General features: G+C 41.7%; 2 protein-coding genes across 2 annotated transcripts; one reads left to right on the top strand and one right to left on the bottom strand.

The window, feature by feature from the left end:
• The first annotated feature begins 1,638 nt into the window (after window positions 1-1,638).
• On the top strand, window positions 1,639-6,795 carry col10a1a (collagen, type X, alpha 1a). Its single transcript, XM_042500929.1, has 3 exons — window positions 1,639-1,724; window positions 2,078-2,201; window positions 4,315-6,795. Exons 1-3 carry the CDS (start codon window positions 1,719-1,721, stop codon window positions 6,147-6,149), a joined length of 1,965 nt encoding a protein of 654 aa, XP_042356863.1. The 5' UTR covers window positions 1,639-1,718; the 3' UTR covers window positions 6,150-6,795.
• Window positions 6,796-10,971: 4,176 nt separating this feature from the next.
• On the bottom strand, window positions 10,972-13,628 carry marcksb (myristoylated alanine-rich protein kinase C substrate b). Its single transcript, XM_042500971.1, has 2 exons — window positions 13,262-13,628; window positions 10,972-12,296 (listed from the first exon to the last, which is right to left on the bottom strand). Exons 1-2 carry the CDS (start codon window positions 13,355-13,357, stop codon window positions 11,712-11,714), a joined length of 681 nt encoding a protein of 226 aa, XP_042356905.1. The 5' UTR covers window positions 13,358-13,628; the 3' UTR covers window positions 10,972-11,711.
• Window positions 13,629-15,974: the final 2,346 nt, after the last annotated feature.

The raw sequence follows: 15,974 nt of genomic DNA, 5'->3' as shown, positions 1-15,974 counted from the left end.
CTTCTGTGCAGCAGCAGCAGCATCTCGCTCCATGGAAAAGATGCTGTGGGACAGTAAAACCTGCCCTCTGGTGCTCAGACGTCAGTACTGCATGTAAAAGCAGTTGCACACTGGGTTGCATTCACAAGCAGAAACAAGCCCAAATGTCTTTTCCAGTGGTTCCTTATATAGTTTTATTAGCTGTTTTGAGGGTGACACACTAACAAAAATACACAACTTAAGAAAAAGTGTTCATCTTTAAATAGAGACTAAAATCAATGCTGCTTTGTCCTCAATTAGCCACAATGACAAGCTGACCAAATAATGCTTAGGAAACATACAAAACTAAACATATGAAAAAGTAAATATATAAATTCCATAAATGGAGGCATTACATCAGAAATAAACATAATTATTTGCTTTCAATCTAAGGCAGCTGAGCTCTCCAGCACCTTTCATGGCACTCTGCACAGCCTTTCCCCACCATTTCCCTTGTTTACCTTATCATGGCAGGCATGGAGGTGCCCAGACAGTCAGGGAAGGTAAAGGCCAGCCGGCTGGACAAGATGTAAATTTGCAAATGTGTCTGCTGCTGTACATCCTCAATGCAAGCCTTATGCTGCAGCACAGGTGCCCCTGCAAATCTGATGTTTTTTTATTGATGTGTGTTGACTATTTTCAGATGTTGCCCCAGCAATATCTTTATTGATTTCTTAAATATCTTCCAATAACAAAGAAGCAACTGTGTTCTCCCTCAGGAGACATCAAAAGTACAGAGATTATTGTCCAAGAGTAAAATGTGATCTTTCCTTACATGTCAGACTTTTAGAGATAACAAAATGCAATAATAATAACAACAATATTAAATAATAATTTAAGCATAATAATAAAAAACTCCTCTGTTTTCTTAGGAGGGTTCCCATATTGTTCTAATAACGTCACACTTTCCTTGTTTGTTCCTTGTGTAAAACTCAAAAACAGTCCATATGGAACAGAATAGTACAGTTAAGCATTAAGAGGAGTTTAAATAGTTCAGGCAAGTGCAGAGGACCACTACTTTCACATCATTCACGTTCTTCACATTATTTAAATCAATATTCTCCATATATTGCAAAAAAAGGACCCCAAATGATTTTGAGAGTGACTGTTTCCCTTTAATAGTGTATGTAATCTTTTCCTGAGGTAAAGTTATGGATGATTCTTTAATCCAATTTAAAAACTTCAAAGAGAGTATGAGACATTGTCATATTTAAGCAGCAATAAAAAAAATATAATCAAGTCCTGAACATAAAAAACCCTAAATATTGCTGGAAAACTGCCAGACTGAAAATATAAAAAAAGAGTTATTCGATTATTCCTCCTGCCAAGCTTGTTTGCATTCTTTGTTTATGTATTCGTTTATCTTTGCTTTGTACATGATTATTTTCTAGTTCAGAAGAAGACTGAAATAAGTGATAATCATGTGTCTGGATCTTCAAGACATGGAGGCACCCTGATGTGACATGCCCGCTTTGGGCAGCTCTGTCTGCTAATTACAGCCTAGCTCTGAGGAGGGAGGTACTTGCGTGGTGGGGGCTTTTTTTTTTCTTTTTTTTTTAATGATGCGAGGGGTAGATATGGTATAAATACCCACATCATTGTACTGGGAGGCAGCATATCCTCAGTTGTGCTCCTACCCTAAGGATATACAGCAGCACCAGGAGCTCTGGTGCTGAAGAGATTGGTTTTACCCCCTTTGGATGCTGGTACGTTTGTTTTTTCTTCCTCTCAAAACTGCTCTGTCTCTGGAGGAGTGTGTTCAACATCCAGGCTTTGTCTGGGCCTTGAGTGTGTCCTGTGGCAGGCTGGAGAAAGAGGGTTGATTTTGGCTGGCTTGGAGCATCCTGAGCAATATTCAAAGAGGATCCAGGTTGCTCTGGCTAGATCAAAACTTTTCCTATTACTCTAACTTTTCCTATCTCATTGAGTTTCTGCAAAGATGCTCAGCCTGTAATCTTGGCTTGAAAAGTTTCTAAGATTTGCACTATGACTAAAAACTGAAGAGAAAGCTTGCTTTGAAAGTGGTTGTACTGATTGTCTCCTTTTCTTTTCCCTGCAGATTTTAGGCAAGATGGACTTACGAGTTGCAAGCATCTTCCTCCTCATGGTGGCCTTGGCTGCAGCCCATGGAAAAGGGGGCTATGTAGTAAAGAAGGTTGTGCCCTACTCTGTGAAGAGCCATGGTAAGAAAACACAACCTCCTGCTCTGAATGCAACCTGTTTCTGACAATTCAACACTAGCATTTCTCCTCTTATTAGTCTAGTCTGTCACTACAAAATGTGCCTCTTAAGTCATTTTTTTTTATCTAAAGACAATCTTTACTTGAGCAACATTTTGTGACAGTTTTGCCTTACCTTTAAATCTTCAGTTGGTAAATTAGCATCTTTGCTGTGGCAAACAGGAGCAGCAGAAGCAGCCAGACGGATGCTGGCCAAAGCCAGCTGCACTTTACTTTGAAAACTGAACTCCACCTTGCGCTGAAACTGCCTTGTGCTCTGATTGGCTGCAACAGTGTGCATGCTGTTCCAATCAGACAGTCAAGTTAGATCTAGGATTTGAACAACATGGTTTATTTACTCAGTGCAGAGCTTGACAATTTCTTTTTTTCTGGCAGTCATAGGATTTGATGCATGCAATTTTTTTTGTGTGTAGTTTCTTTTCTTTTCTTTTATTTGGCCATCACATTTGCAACATTTTTAGGTTAAACGATTTGGGGTCTTTCTCATTTTGTGATTATGGTGGTTAACCCAAAAGACATTTTCAAACACTTTTTTGGAGCTGTCTTTGTAACTATCTGATGCAAAATGTTCACTGCATGATCCGCAGTTCAAAAGAATTACTCATGTTTTAGTAACATAATGATGTAAGTCTGAAATGTGCATTTAGCGCTTTAGGTCTTTCATTTTTGTCATTTTAACTGTAAATGTTATCTGTTCATTCACTTCCATACATTCATGTTAGTCAGTGCACATTTCGGTTCATTTAAAAAATAAGTGAACTTTGCTTTTTTCCTAAAGATTCCCAATGCAAAGTAACAAAAAGATCCATATCCTTAGTATATTCAGAGATGTACTACACTTTAACAATATTAAATATGACCTGGATTGCAGGCTAAAATGCAAAAAAAAAAAATCTAGTGTGGCATAGTGTAGAGTGTCGGCTAAGATGCAATATAAAATCTAAAATATTGTGTATCATGAATGCAATATAAAAATAAAATGTTCCTTTTGTGTGATTCAACCTCCTATTTTTATTTGAGAAAGTAGCTGTTAGTGGATTATTTTTAGTTTTGACACTGTCAATTACAGTCCAGTCACCCAGCAGTGTGGTTGGTTTGGGTGTGCCTCCTTCACACAGAAGTAGAAACATCTGTTTGGCTTTATCCAAACTCAGCAGCAGTTAGCCAACGAGTGAGGCTTTTTTACTCACACACATGTGACCACATTAAGGCAGCAAATAAAAAAAACTCCTTCTCATTTAGACCTACTGTTTGACAAACAAGTCACAAACTGTCTGTAAAGCTCTTGGACCAGCACAGTATAAGAAATGGCTATTAAACACATTTTATAACCAACCTAAAAAAATAATTTATTATTTTTACATTTTCTACATTGTAATTACATGAATGTCTAGATAATAAAATAGATCTAGAAATATAAGTATTTTTAAAAAGCAGAAAAAACTCATTTAATTTGAGGGATTTTGCAAGTTTAAGTTTTAAAGGATTTCATAAAATTGCGCCAGCTCAATGCAGTCAGACCTCAAAACTATATGATTGGTTCCTGGGAATAAAACTTGCCCCACCTCCAGGAATCAAATATCACTGAATATGGACCAATCAGTGAACTCTTTCATAATGCATTCTTCATTTTTAACTTGAAAATGAAATACATGAAAACAATGAACAAGAACAACAATCATTGGAAATGTTTCTTGAAATGTGTTATTTATCTCACATTTGACAATTGAAAAACCATGTTGCAAGTCAACAAGATGCTATAAAAATGTATTCATACAAACACACACTCAGGCCTGAGAGATGACCAATGGCTCCATGTTCTTGTACTTTCTGTCATTTGAATGGGATATAATTAGTGCTAGAGGTGCTTGTATTTTAAGACAGTACTGTATGAATATGATACACAGATCCAAGGTATATATTTCAATGTATACAATGTGAAAAAAATGAATGTACTTTTAATGTATTTAGTCCAAACTGTACCTCTTAGTAACTGATTTTAGTACCTTTAGTTCTGGTGGTACTGAAGTTGAACTCTCTCTTTCACTCTTCACAGTGGTGTCAGTGGCAGGTGAGCCTGGTGAGCCAGGTGAGCCTGGCCCCGAGGGACCTCCTGGCCCTCCTGGCCCTCCAGGTGAGAGCGCTGAGGGTCTTCCCGGACCCCAAGGACCCCCTGGAGCTCCTGGAGCTCCTGGCCGTTCCATCGCTGGCAAACCTGGATCACCAGGTGGACCTGGCAAACCTGGCAGCAATGGAGGACCTGGTGCAAAGGGAGACACTGGAGCCCCCGGCCCTCAGGGACCAAGGGGAGCCCCTGGAGCCTCTGGAAGCCCTGGACCTGCTGGCCTCTCTGCTACTGGCAAGCCTGGACCTGCAGGTCTTCCTGGAGCAATGGGACCTAGAGGAGAGCCTGGTCTGAAGGGACATCCAGGTATTCCTGGTCTGCCAGGTGCTAAGGGAGATAGAGGGGTGGGAGTTCAAGGACCTCAGGGTGAGACAGGAGCAGAGGGACCTGCAGGCCCAGCTGGAGCACCAGGTGAGCCTGGAGTTGGAAAGCCAGGAAAGACAGGTGCCCCCGGTGAGCCAGGAAAGTCAGGTAGCCCAGGTAGAGATGGTGCCACTGGTCCCATGGGACCTCAGGGACCTAAGGGACACACTGGTGCCCCCGGTGTAGGTATGCCAGGTAAACCAGGTGAGAACGGCGCCCCAGGTATGCCCGGCCCAATGGGCCCCAAAGGCCACCAGGGACCTGCTGGAGCCACTGGTGCCCCCGGAGTCCCCGGATACGGAAAGCCAGGTGCAAATGGAGAGAAGGGAGAGAGAGGAGCTACAGGAGCTACAGGTGCCACAGGTGCTAAGGGTGACCAGGGTCCAACAGGATACACTGGTGCTACTGGTGCTACTGGCTCCACTGGTCCTGCTGGACCTCAGGGTGCAAGAGGTTTCCCAGGTGAGCCCGGCGCTGCTGGCCCTAAAGGTGATACAGGTGCTACTGGAGCTCAGGGACCTAAGGGAAACAAGGGAGATCAGGGAGCTCAGGGTTTCGCAGGCAAGCAGGGTTACCCAGGCGCAGCTGGTCCTCCTGGACCCAGAGGGGCCACTGGAGCCACAGGTGACAAGGGTAACGTAGGTGCCCCAGGTATCCCAGGTGCCCCAGGTATTCCAGGCCCTGCTGGACCCAAAGGTCATCCCGGCCGTGCAGGTGAGCAAGGTGCTACTGGTGCTGATGGTGCTCCAGGTGCCAGAGGACCTGCTGGCCCTCAGGGTCCCGCTGGTGCTCCTGGTCTCAAGGGACACCCAGGTCTCCCCGGTCCTTCTGGCCCTGCTGGTTTGGCTGCCAAGGGTGTCCCAGGACCTCAGGGTCCCCCCGGTCTGCCCGGTGACGATGGTGCTGAGGGACCAATGGGCCCTGCTGGCCCTCCTGGCCCCCCTGGTCCTCCTGGTGAGGTTGTGTTTGAGAAGGGCATGGGAATGGGCGAGGTTATGGTCAAGTCCCCCATGTCTGCTTTCACTGCTTCTCTGGCCACCCCCTACCCTGCTGCTGGCAGCCCAATCAAATTTGACCAGATTGTGTACAACGCTGAGAATCACTACGACCCTGAGACCGGCATCTTTACCTGCCAGATTCCTGGAGTTTACTATTTCTCCTACAGCATCCATGTTAATGGCGCTCATGCCCTGGTTGCTCTGTACAAGAACGGCCAGCCTGTTATGTTCACTTACGATGAGTACAACAAGGGCTTCCTGGACCAGATGTCCGGTAGCGCTGTCCTCTTGCTCGATGAGCAGGACACAGTCTATGTCCAGATCCCCGACGATGAGGCCAATGGTGTCTTTGCCGCCGAGAATGTCCACTGCTCTTTCTCTGGGTTCCTCATTGCTTCAACGTGATACGTTGATACAGTAGTTCCCAAAAGCCAACCAACTAAATTTGCAATCTATTTCTCAAACTAAAGTAAACTCCCTGTTCAATTTTTCCTCAATCAAGCAGACAGGCAGTTCACCCTTATTTGAGGAATAGTAGCATCACGACTTGAAAACTACAAGAAATAGGTGCTTAGAAGAAGGAAAACTAATTTATGAAAATAGGTGATCAGGGATGGGGGAAGCAATCCACAAAGTTGCCAGTGAGCTTTTGTAATGGAGACAGCATGTGAAATTGAGGTGTTATAACTGTGTTGTGTCCTGACCTTTTCTTTTTCCACTCTGGTTCTTTTATACTGACTTCAACTGGTGATTCTTAACTTTGTGTTTGTCTGTTTTTTTGTTTTGTTTTTGTACCTGCTTTGTTTTTGTTTGGGTGACCAATAATCTTATTAAAAGTACACAAATACTTTCTGTACAACATGTTGTAACTGTTATCTTTGTATGTGACTTGAATATTGTGAAATGATAATGGTCAAATTGACCATTATAATGAAATAAGTCACCAGAATACTGTCATGCAAACACAAACTACCAGCAGCAACGTTGTATCCCTGAACATGCATTATGTCATGTAAAGCATAATGACCAAAATAAAAGATGTCGAAACAAATGTTTTGTCTCAGAAGCACTTTTTTGAAAAAAAGTTTATTTTATTATTATTTTAAAAAATTAAAGATATTTTACCCTATAGACAAATCACTTGGAGGTGCATGTAGAACGTAAAGAAGTCTTTATTGGATTATAATTATTTAGATTCTGTGATGAAAGTCATGCCACTTTCATCTTGTCTGATGTGGTTTTTATGTAAGTATTGCACCTACTTCTTAAAAAGAAAAATGTCCTTGCCCCCTGATGCATCGGTTTCTGGATCAAGAACACCTTAGAAGGAATGGTTTCCAGTATGGCAGCATGAAAATGAGCCAAATTTAAGAATGGCTTGTGTGCTCACCTTTCCACCTGTTGTCACCTTTGTCTTCAATATGGTACAAACTATAAAATCAAAACCTTTCTATGATGATTTTGTACAACTCTGTAAGCAAAGACACATTAAAGAAAAATGGATTACCTGGTTTCATTTACCACAAGTTCTGCAAAATACAACATCTTTGCCAAAATATAAAAAGTCAACAATGGTCACAATGTCAAAAGACATTTAAAAGGACAGTTCAACCCAACATAAACATTTTCCGTCTCATCTGTACTTCTATTCATCATCAAGATTGCTTTGATGTAAATTGCAAATTGTTGGAGATATCTGCCTTCTCTCCAACCTAATGAAACCAGATGACACTCGGCAGGTGTAGTTTAGTAGAAAGAAAACAGTTCCTACATAAAACTGCTCACAACAACGTCTGTGGATTATCGTTAATAATTTCTGAAAAAGAGACATTGCTGTTGAGTTTTTCCAATTCATTTATTGGTGTTTTGAGCACCACCAGCTGAGTGCCATCTAGTTCCAGTATATCTGAGAAACAACATTTTTTATTTGGGGATGAACTGTCCCTTTAACACTGGATCCTACCATATTAGCTACACATAGCCACATAGACTAGGTTAGTATGATAGATACACTCAAAGAGGTAATATTCTAACAGTAAAGCATTATTGGTCCATACATGTTAAGATGAAGTCTTGATTTTACATTTTAAGTTTCAGTTAATGGTGACTGACACATTGTATAATGTTTATTAGTGTATTTGTCAACAGCTATAACCTATAACCTCTTGTGAGCACCAGAAGTGGAGACCAGAAAAATGTTTTTATATGTACTGCAAGTAAATCCTAAATGGGATAAATAAAGTTAAGTGATGAGCCCTTCACTCCACTAGGTGTGTCTGTTATTCTGAGTCAAGGCAGAAGGTCCTCATTAATTAACCTCATGAGCAACACCTGGGCCCTCTGTGGCTCCTGACATGAAAGCTCACCACCTTCCTGCAGGCTCTTTTGGTAACTACAGACATTTGCACACACGCCTACATGACTGATTATTGACTTTTATGTTAATGCTGCTATTTGGTGTTACCTTTTGTAACTTAATATGCTTTTACTCTTGTGTAAACTTGTCTTATCTCCCATCTTTGTTGAGCCCCCCCCACCCCGTTATGTTGTATACTGTTGGGTATTTTACTCTGTGAAAACAAATGAACTTAAAAACATTTGGGCTCTTGCATTCAGACTTTTCAGTCATGCTAGATGCATGTTGCCAAATTTAAATTGTGACAAGGTGCTTTATTTTACAATATGATCTTTGTTTTGTATGTAGAATCTAAGTAAGCAGTTATGTTACCTGCGCCCCCCAAAAAAGTACCATAATTATCTCTGAAAAATAGTAGAAGTATTTGGAAATACTGACTTAACTACAATACTTGAATGAATGTACTTTGCTGCTTTACACCACAAAAAAAACATAGAAAGGACCATAATTATCTCTGAAGAATAATAGACTCTAGGTATTTGGACATAAGTGCAGTACTTGAGTAAATGTACTTTGGTACTTCACACCACTGCTCCCGGTATAGAATCTGAGAAGGATGAGGATCATAAAGTATACATTTCTCCCCACATGATGGCCACTGGTTGCCTGTACTGCAGCCAAAGTTTACAAAAGCTACTCTACCGTGTAAGTCTGAATATGGGTGTGCTGAAAATAGTTAGCATGTGGGATGAGGGACAGGGATGGTCCCCTGGCAGGGCAGCGGCTGTTTGATCTTCCCTTGGAGAGAGAGCGAGACGGTGGTTAGGTGAGGGGCCCCTTGGGGCAGAAGAGAGAGGAAGCCGGTTGGTGGAAACCGCCGGGGATTGCCATCTGAGGGGACTGCCATTCAGAGACGCTGTGCGGTCGGTGCATGAGGTGGGACAGACAGGAACACAGACGGAGCGCTGCCTCTGGTCGACTCCACAAAGCCACACTCCAAAATTATCTATTGCACTCAAAGGAAGATTTTTCACTTTGATATATTTTTGCTTTTTAGCGGGCTCACCTGGCTGTATTTATTTGTGTTTATCTGTCAATTTGTCTAGAAAGCAGCTGACAATGAGGAGACACTTTAAGGAGGATGGAGAGTGTGTGGGCATTATGGGATGCTGCACCAGAGGCCAACATGGGCAACAAATCCCTCAACAACCTGACCAAGATGGACATGCAGACCAGTAAGCAGAAATAGAAATATTATGTGTAAAACACACCCTTCTTGTGGCGACAAAAGCTGCAGCACACCGGGTTAAACTGGGTGCAAAGGAAATAGAGGGTTTGAAAATGAGCATAAGTGCAGATGTGGGTGACTAAAAACACCCTGGAGAGGTTTGCAGCACCCTCTTCTACTCTTAAAAAGATTCTGGTGTTTTTTCTGGTGGTGGGGTTTGGTAGAAAGAATCCCAGCATGTCGATGGTTAGAGCAGGCAACAGTTAGGTATGTGCTGCAGTTGTTTGCTGTTGATACTAAAACCCTAGACGCCATAAAAATGTTTGTTTCGAACACTATCATTTACGGTGAAGCGGCTAACACAACATACCCCGAATCTCTTCACATAATTATGTTGTGGCTTTTCCCCGAGAAAGTCAATCACTTCCTAAAATACTGCAGGGCCACAAACACTTTTCACTGTCTCTTTGCAAATTAGGCTGGTTTAGAGAAAGGATTATTATTGTAATGATGCAATGTATTTTAGGATGTGCTTACTAGGGCCTTTAAGTGTCATTCATATATATGTGAACGACACATATATGTGAACGACAGGCCTACTGGGCACAGGCTCAGGGGCCCAAAGTGTCAGTGTGTAAACCTTGTATACCTTTAGAAACACAAAATGACTTCAAAAGCATGCAGAGGAACTACAAAGTGATACAAATCTACCAAAAAAGACACAAATATACCTTAAAAACACACAAAATTGCCTCAAGGAGACAAAAATGATTACAAACAAAACCACAAAGATGCACAAATTACCACAAGGGGACATAGGATATTGATAATTACCAAAAGATGCAAAACAACAACAAAAAAGGGCAAAACCACCACAAAGTCTTTGTCTTGACCCCATGCATGAGGTGGTGGGGCCATCTGCATATCTGTACCCCAGGGCCTATTGTCTTATAATCTGGCCATTGTGGTTATTTTAATGTTGCTCATTTTTCCAGTTTGATCACTGAATTTGGAATGGGATTTTAATTTTCATGAAAATGTATTTACTCTTAACAAAAAAATTTTCCAAAAACATTTTTCCTTTGCTTAAGTTGTATAGTCTTCATACTAATGTGATTATTCCTGCAGAATTTCACTTTGCCTCAGTTGATTAAGTTTTCAGAAAAAGTATGGCCTCCTAAAGCATAACTAGTGTGAGCTACCAAAAAGATTTAAAGATGCTCCACTCAGGCTGATGGAAACTTAACCTCTGATTGTTATTTCTGTAAAGCACCACATGAGGGTGCTGTAAAGCAAAACACCAGTGTGCATGTCTCAGTCATTCAGCACAATGCTGAAATCTTGCACCTGCGGTGGATTTAAGTGGATTAATGGGGGCAACATTTAATATTTGCTAAACATTATGAACAAATGAGCTCAGAGTGCCACTTCAGTCCTTTATTCTTCATCAGTGCTCACAGAAAAGAAACTGAAGACCTAAAAACCAGTTTGTAAGCAATGTTACAATCCATATCGAAGAAATCGAAGCCTTATATTTACAAAAAAAGATGCCATTTTCAACGATTGCACCCCTGACCCAGAATTGTGTGCTTCTTTCGAGTGTAGATTTAAGTGGTGTGTAGTCATCACAGATTGATGCAAAATTTGCTTAAAACATCTCCCAATTTTATTCAATCTTACAAATGGTGAAAAACAAGAAAAACTTCATTTACAATGGGTAATCTGTTTAAAAACTTCAGTCATTTAGGTACATCTCAGTCATAAAACCAGTAATATCAAAGTCTATACAACGTGCATTACTACAGAGTTTTGAAATGGTGGAGTCTAGATGGGAAGTGATGAGCACCTATTATTTGACAGTTAACTAAATCTACTTCATTCAGGAATGGTTGTGTCCACAGGAGCGTCGAGTTTAGGAGTTGTAAACAACTGTGCACTGCAAAGACAACATTTAAGACTTGGTTTAGGACTTTCCCTTTAAATATCACAATGTGTCAAATCTTGCAGACACAGCTTTAGCTGCTACATCCAATTGCCCAGCACCAAATACTTTGATAAAATATGTCAAATTTCAGCAACGTGTCAACACAGTCATGGTTTCATGTAGAAAAAAAGCATTCACACTCGCATTCGCACTTTCACACTCACCCAACGTCACACATGCAAGCACCAATGAGCAGTGAGGAAGCAGCACACTCTCCAGTACACCTCCTGTCCATCACTGCCAAGGACCTTGCAGTCATTATGGATGAGATGGTTGCAGAATAGTAAACAAACACCAACAAAAAAATTAACAAAAAAAATCCCTGGTTTTAGACAAGTCCTCGCATTCCTTCAGACGGGCTCCGTCACCTCCTTCATTCCGGTGTCTGGCTCAGCAGGATTACTCAGCAGCTGCCTCTGGACTGGCTGCCGTCTCTGGTTCAGTAGGTGAAGCTTCAGCTGGTTTCTCCTCTCCCTCTGCTGCTGCTGCTGCTGCTGCTGCTGCTGCAGCTGGCTCCTCTGCCTTCACCTCCTCTTCAGCCTTTGGCTGCTCAGCCTCAGCCTCCTTGGCTCCCTCCTCAGCAGCTTCAGCTGGTTTGGCCTCCTCAGCAGCAGCTTCCTCTGCTGCCTTCTCTCCTTCAGCTGGTTCTGCTGCTGCTGCTCCTCCTTCCTCCTCAGACTCTTTCTTGGTCTTCTTGAAGGAGAAGCCGCTGAGCTTGAAGGAGGGCTTCTTGAAGGAGAAACGCTTCTTCTTCTGCTTACCATCTTCGCTGGTGGAAGGAGTGCCTTCCTCAGGCTTGGCAGAAGCCTCCCCGTTTGTGGCAGCGGGCTCCTTGTCACCGTTGGCCTCAGCAGCCTCTGCTTTCTCGCCTTCTTCTTTTGGTGCCTCCTCAGTAGGAGTGCTGCCGTTGGCCTGGACATCAGCTTTGTTGGCGTCCTCTGCAGCTGGAGAGGCATCCCCATTGGTTTTGGCGTGGCCATTCTCCTGGAAGGGAACCAAAAATGAAATTTTCATTCTTGAACACTCACATCAGTGTGGTCTTTAGCAGTTAGACCATGCTGATCTGTAATCCTGCAGGCCCATATATGAACATGTGTGTGCAAGACCACCCTCTGCTAAATCTGGCGTGCTGTGGAATTTAATCAAATGCAATGACTAGTAGCAACCAATAGGAAAATAGCCCTAAAACTGCAGCAACATCTGTTACTAGGAGAGTGACGACAGATCTGTAGCTTTCAGCAGTAGGCTACTCGGTGAGACAGCAGTACCGCTGAGATCCACCAGGGGGCGTTCAGTGTGGATACAACATAGGAATTTTGGAATTTTTTTTTTATACCTCTTTTAATGACCTATGCAGTCAACCAATGTGTGTTATTTTAATTTTCATATACTCATTTCATCCCACTTTGTGTGCTTTTTATAACTGGTTGATTTAGTGGGTTGTGCGTGTGCAAAAAAACGTGGCTCCTTTCTTGAATCTGGCAACAAAGGCGTGGTATCGTTTTGTAAAATGGCCATGCCACAGTGAGAGCGGCCACAAACCCCCGCTGCACACATTTCAACCAAATGCATAACAAACAACCGCAATGTTTAGGAAACATAACCCCAGAATCATGGTTATAATCAATCAAAAATGTCAGTTTTGAATAAACAATTAAACATTCAGCAGATCGGCCCGATTCACATTTAAATTATTATTATTTTTTAAAGTATCAATTAAAAGCATTAAAATACAATGCATCCATTTGAAACTCTGTAAAATACGTAAAATTGTAACAATGCACTCGCCGGTGAAAATGCATACATGTGGCCACTTTCCCTGAACGCCGGTGAGCGTGGGGATGCGCTACAGGGAACATGGAGCACGCCATTGACGCAACACATTGCTAAAAAACGAGACAAAATTGCGCTCGAGCAGTTCAGACTTAAATAATTTAAATTTTATTTACCTGTCCGTTTGCCTTCGCCGCAACAGCTGCACCTTCAGCTGGCTTTTCCACCGCAGCTTCCTCTTTTCCAGCGGTTTTGGAGATTTGTGCTCCCATGCTTTTTGGTGCAACAAAGGAACCCAACCGATCAAATGAATGAACAAAGACCGCAAGCTTCCTCCCCAAAATATTTCAAGTCGAGCGCCGACACCTCCTTCTCCAAGCGATGAATCAGCCCGAGACCGAAACGACCGCAAATGGACGTGTGAGAAGTTGCAAAAAATGTGGCGAAGATGCAAAAGAAACGCGAATTCTTTCAATTTTTTCTCGAGCGGAGTTTGTAAATGGAGAAATTGGCCCCACCGCAAATGAGATGCGGAGTACAACGCCCAAGTCCACTGATGAATGGGCACTGGGGCTATGACGACAAAGCCAGGCCGTCTCCACCAATCACAAGTCCGAAATCCAACGAGCGAGGGGGGGTCAGGGAGAGGGGGCCACGGACAATAGGAGAGACACAACAACATGGCCAGCAACTTGTTTTTATGCCCACTTCAGAGTGCAGAAACTTGATTTTATTTGATTGAAGCAGCGACTGAGATTTCACAGAGCTTTGCATTGCCCTGCAGATTTAACTGGCTGCTGATTTCAAGAGACAAACAATGTGTTTTACAAAAACTACAAAAATGGCCATCATTTGTTTTTGCATGTAGATGACGTTCAGTTTATATATTTAGAAAGATACATTCTCTCCACTGGCAAATATTTGGACTGCTATTTCATTTCTTTACACAGTAAGTGTTAATGTAAAATATGCAACAATACAATACATATGTCTTTTTTAAATAACTGTGGGTTATGTTTTTACAATGATGCACAATATGACATGCAACGATATTGCCAAAGTGGAGTAGAAAAGACAGCATGCTACTTTTATTTACAATTCATCTACTGTAATTTATTTTAATATAAGCCTATACTGCATTGGATTGCAGTATAAAACTGGAGGATAACTGGGTTTTAACATTAATTTTTCAGTTGCCTATATGCCAGCATGTTACTGTGTATTTATTTTTTTCATTTCTTAACATAGTAAGTGTCATCTAAAATATGCAACAATGCAATAAATGCATTTTTAAATAATTGTAGGCTTTGCACTTACATAATGTACAATATGCTATGCAACAATGTAGCCAACAACTTGATTTCATATTTTTGTGGATTGTAAACATTAACTATAAAGATTTTTTCTGTAAAGTAACAATGCTGGCGGCAGAGATGACAGCATGTTATGCAGTGCATCTACTGTTATTTATTTCATAAAGCTTTCACTGTCCTGCAGATTTAACTGGATGCTTATTTCATGGAATAAATATCCCAGGCATATTTAATCATCCAATGCCAAAATAAACAGTGTTTTAAAAAAATAAATACAGATACAGTGACTATCATTTGTTTTTACATGCAGATGACATTCAGTTTATAGATTTGGAAATATTTTTTCTCCCTGCTCTCTCTGCTCTTTCATTTCCTAACACAGTAAGCGTCATCTTAAATACGCAGTAACACAATTAATGGGCCATGTGAATATATATCCAAAAAGAAATGTAACCTACGGCTTAATATTACATTTTTGTAGATTGTAAACATTCACTGTAAATGTTTCCGAACAGTAAAGTGCTCTACTGTAATTTATTTTAACAGAATATTACCCTATATTGAATTACAGTATATGATCGTAGGATAATTGGGGAATTACATTAATTTTAGAATAGCCTATATCCTGACATTTTACTGTTATTTTACGGTGCATCTCTTAGCATTTATTTCAACTGAATATTACATCAAAGTATATGACCACAGAATAACTGTGGGTTTAATGTTGATTTTACAGTCGTCTACATGCCAGTAGGCTACTGTTTACTTACTCATATTTTTAATTTATATTAATTCACAGTTAAATGTATATACAAAGCTGAAACCTAAGATTTATCACAATTGTTAAATTGATATGCACGTGTCAAACGGACAGCATGTTTTGGACAGCTGAGCTGAGAAAGCACTGCTCAGCTGGTCTCGTGTCATATGTGACATATGCTTCACTCAGTAAACAGACGTCCCCTGTAACTGTAAGCCCCTGTGCCCACAACTTCCCTCATCCCTCTTCTTGCATAATAGCGTCTTGTCTACTTGTTACAGCTGGAGCATCCCAGTGACCCAGATATAATGAGAGTTTATGGCCCTCTGCTCCGGCAGCCTGCAGTGCTCTGACTCCACCACCAGCCACAAGTCTCCTCTCTCTCTGCCATCACTGCATGACCCACATCTCCATGGTTACCAGTCCAAAATGGCTCCAGGGAGGAGGCTGCACGTTTTGCGATCATGACTCCTGGTTATGGAGAAGTAGGGTGAGAGTGAGTTCAAAACAGCGACAGACAACAGTTTGGGGATTAGGGTGACTTCTCTCAGCCACCCTCCCTTCATCAGGCTAACTAGGCCACGCTCATTGTTGTGATATTGTGATATTCTGATTACATGCAAAGCTGTCGTTATTGTGGTGAGCTGCCATGAATATGTAAACCAGGGGACAAAGACAGCAGGCCATGAAGTGTTTTCAACAAGCAGCATGCAGCCCAGACATTCAGACATAAAGACTTCACCTGTCAGGCGGACACTGTGGTGTGTGTGTGTGTGTGTGTGTGTGTGTGTGTGTGCGTGCGTGTATGAGAGAGAG

The sequence above is a fragment of the Plectropomus leopardus genome, chromosome 14 (genome assembly GCF_008729295.1).
Source record: "Plectropomus leopardus isolate mb chromosome 14, YSFRI_Pleo_2.0, whole genome shotgun sequence".
NCBI lineage: Eukaryota > Metazoa > Chordata > Actinopteri > Perciformes > Serranidae > Plectropomus > Plectropomus leopardus.
Note: the sequence above shows the minus strand (reverse complement) of the source record. Positions and strands in the feature narration are given on the sequence as shown.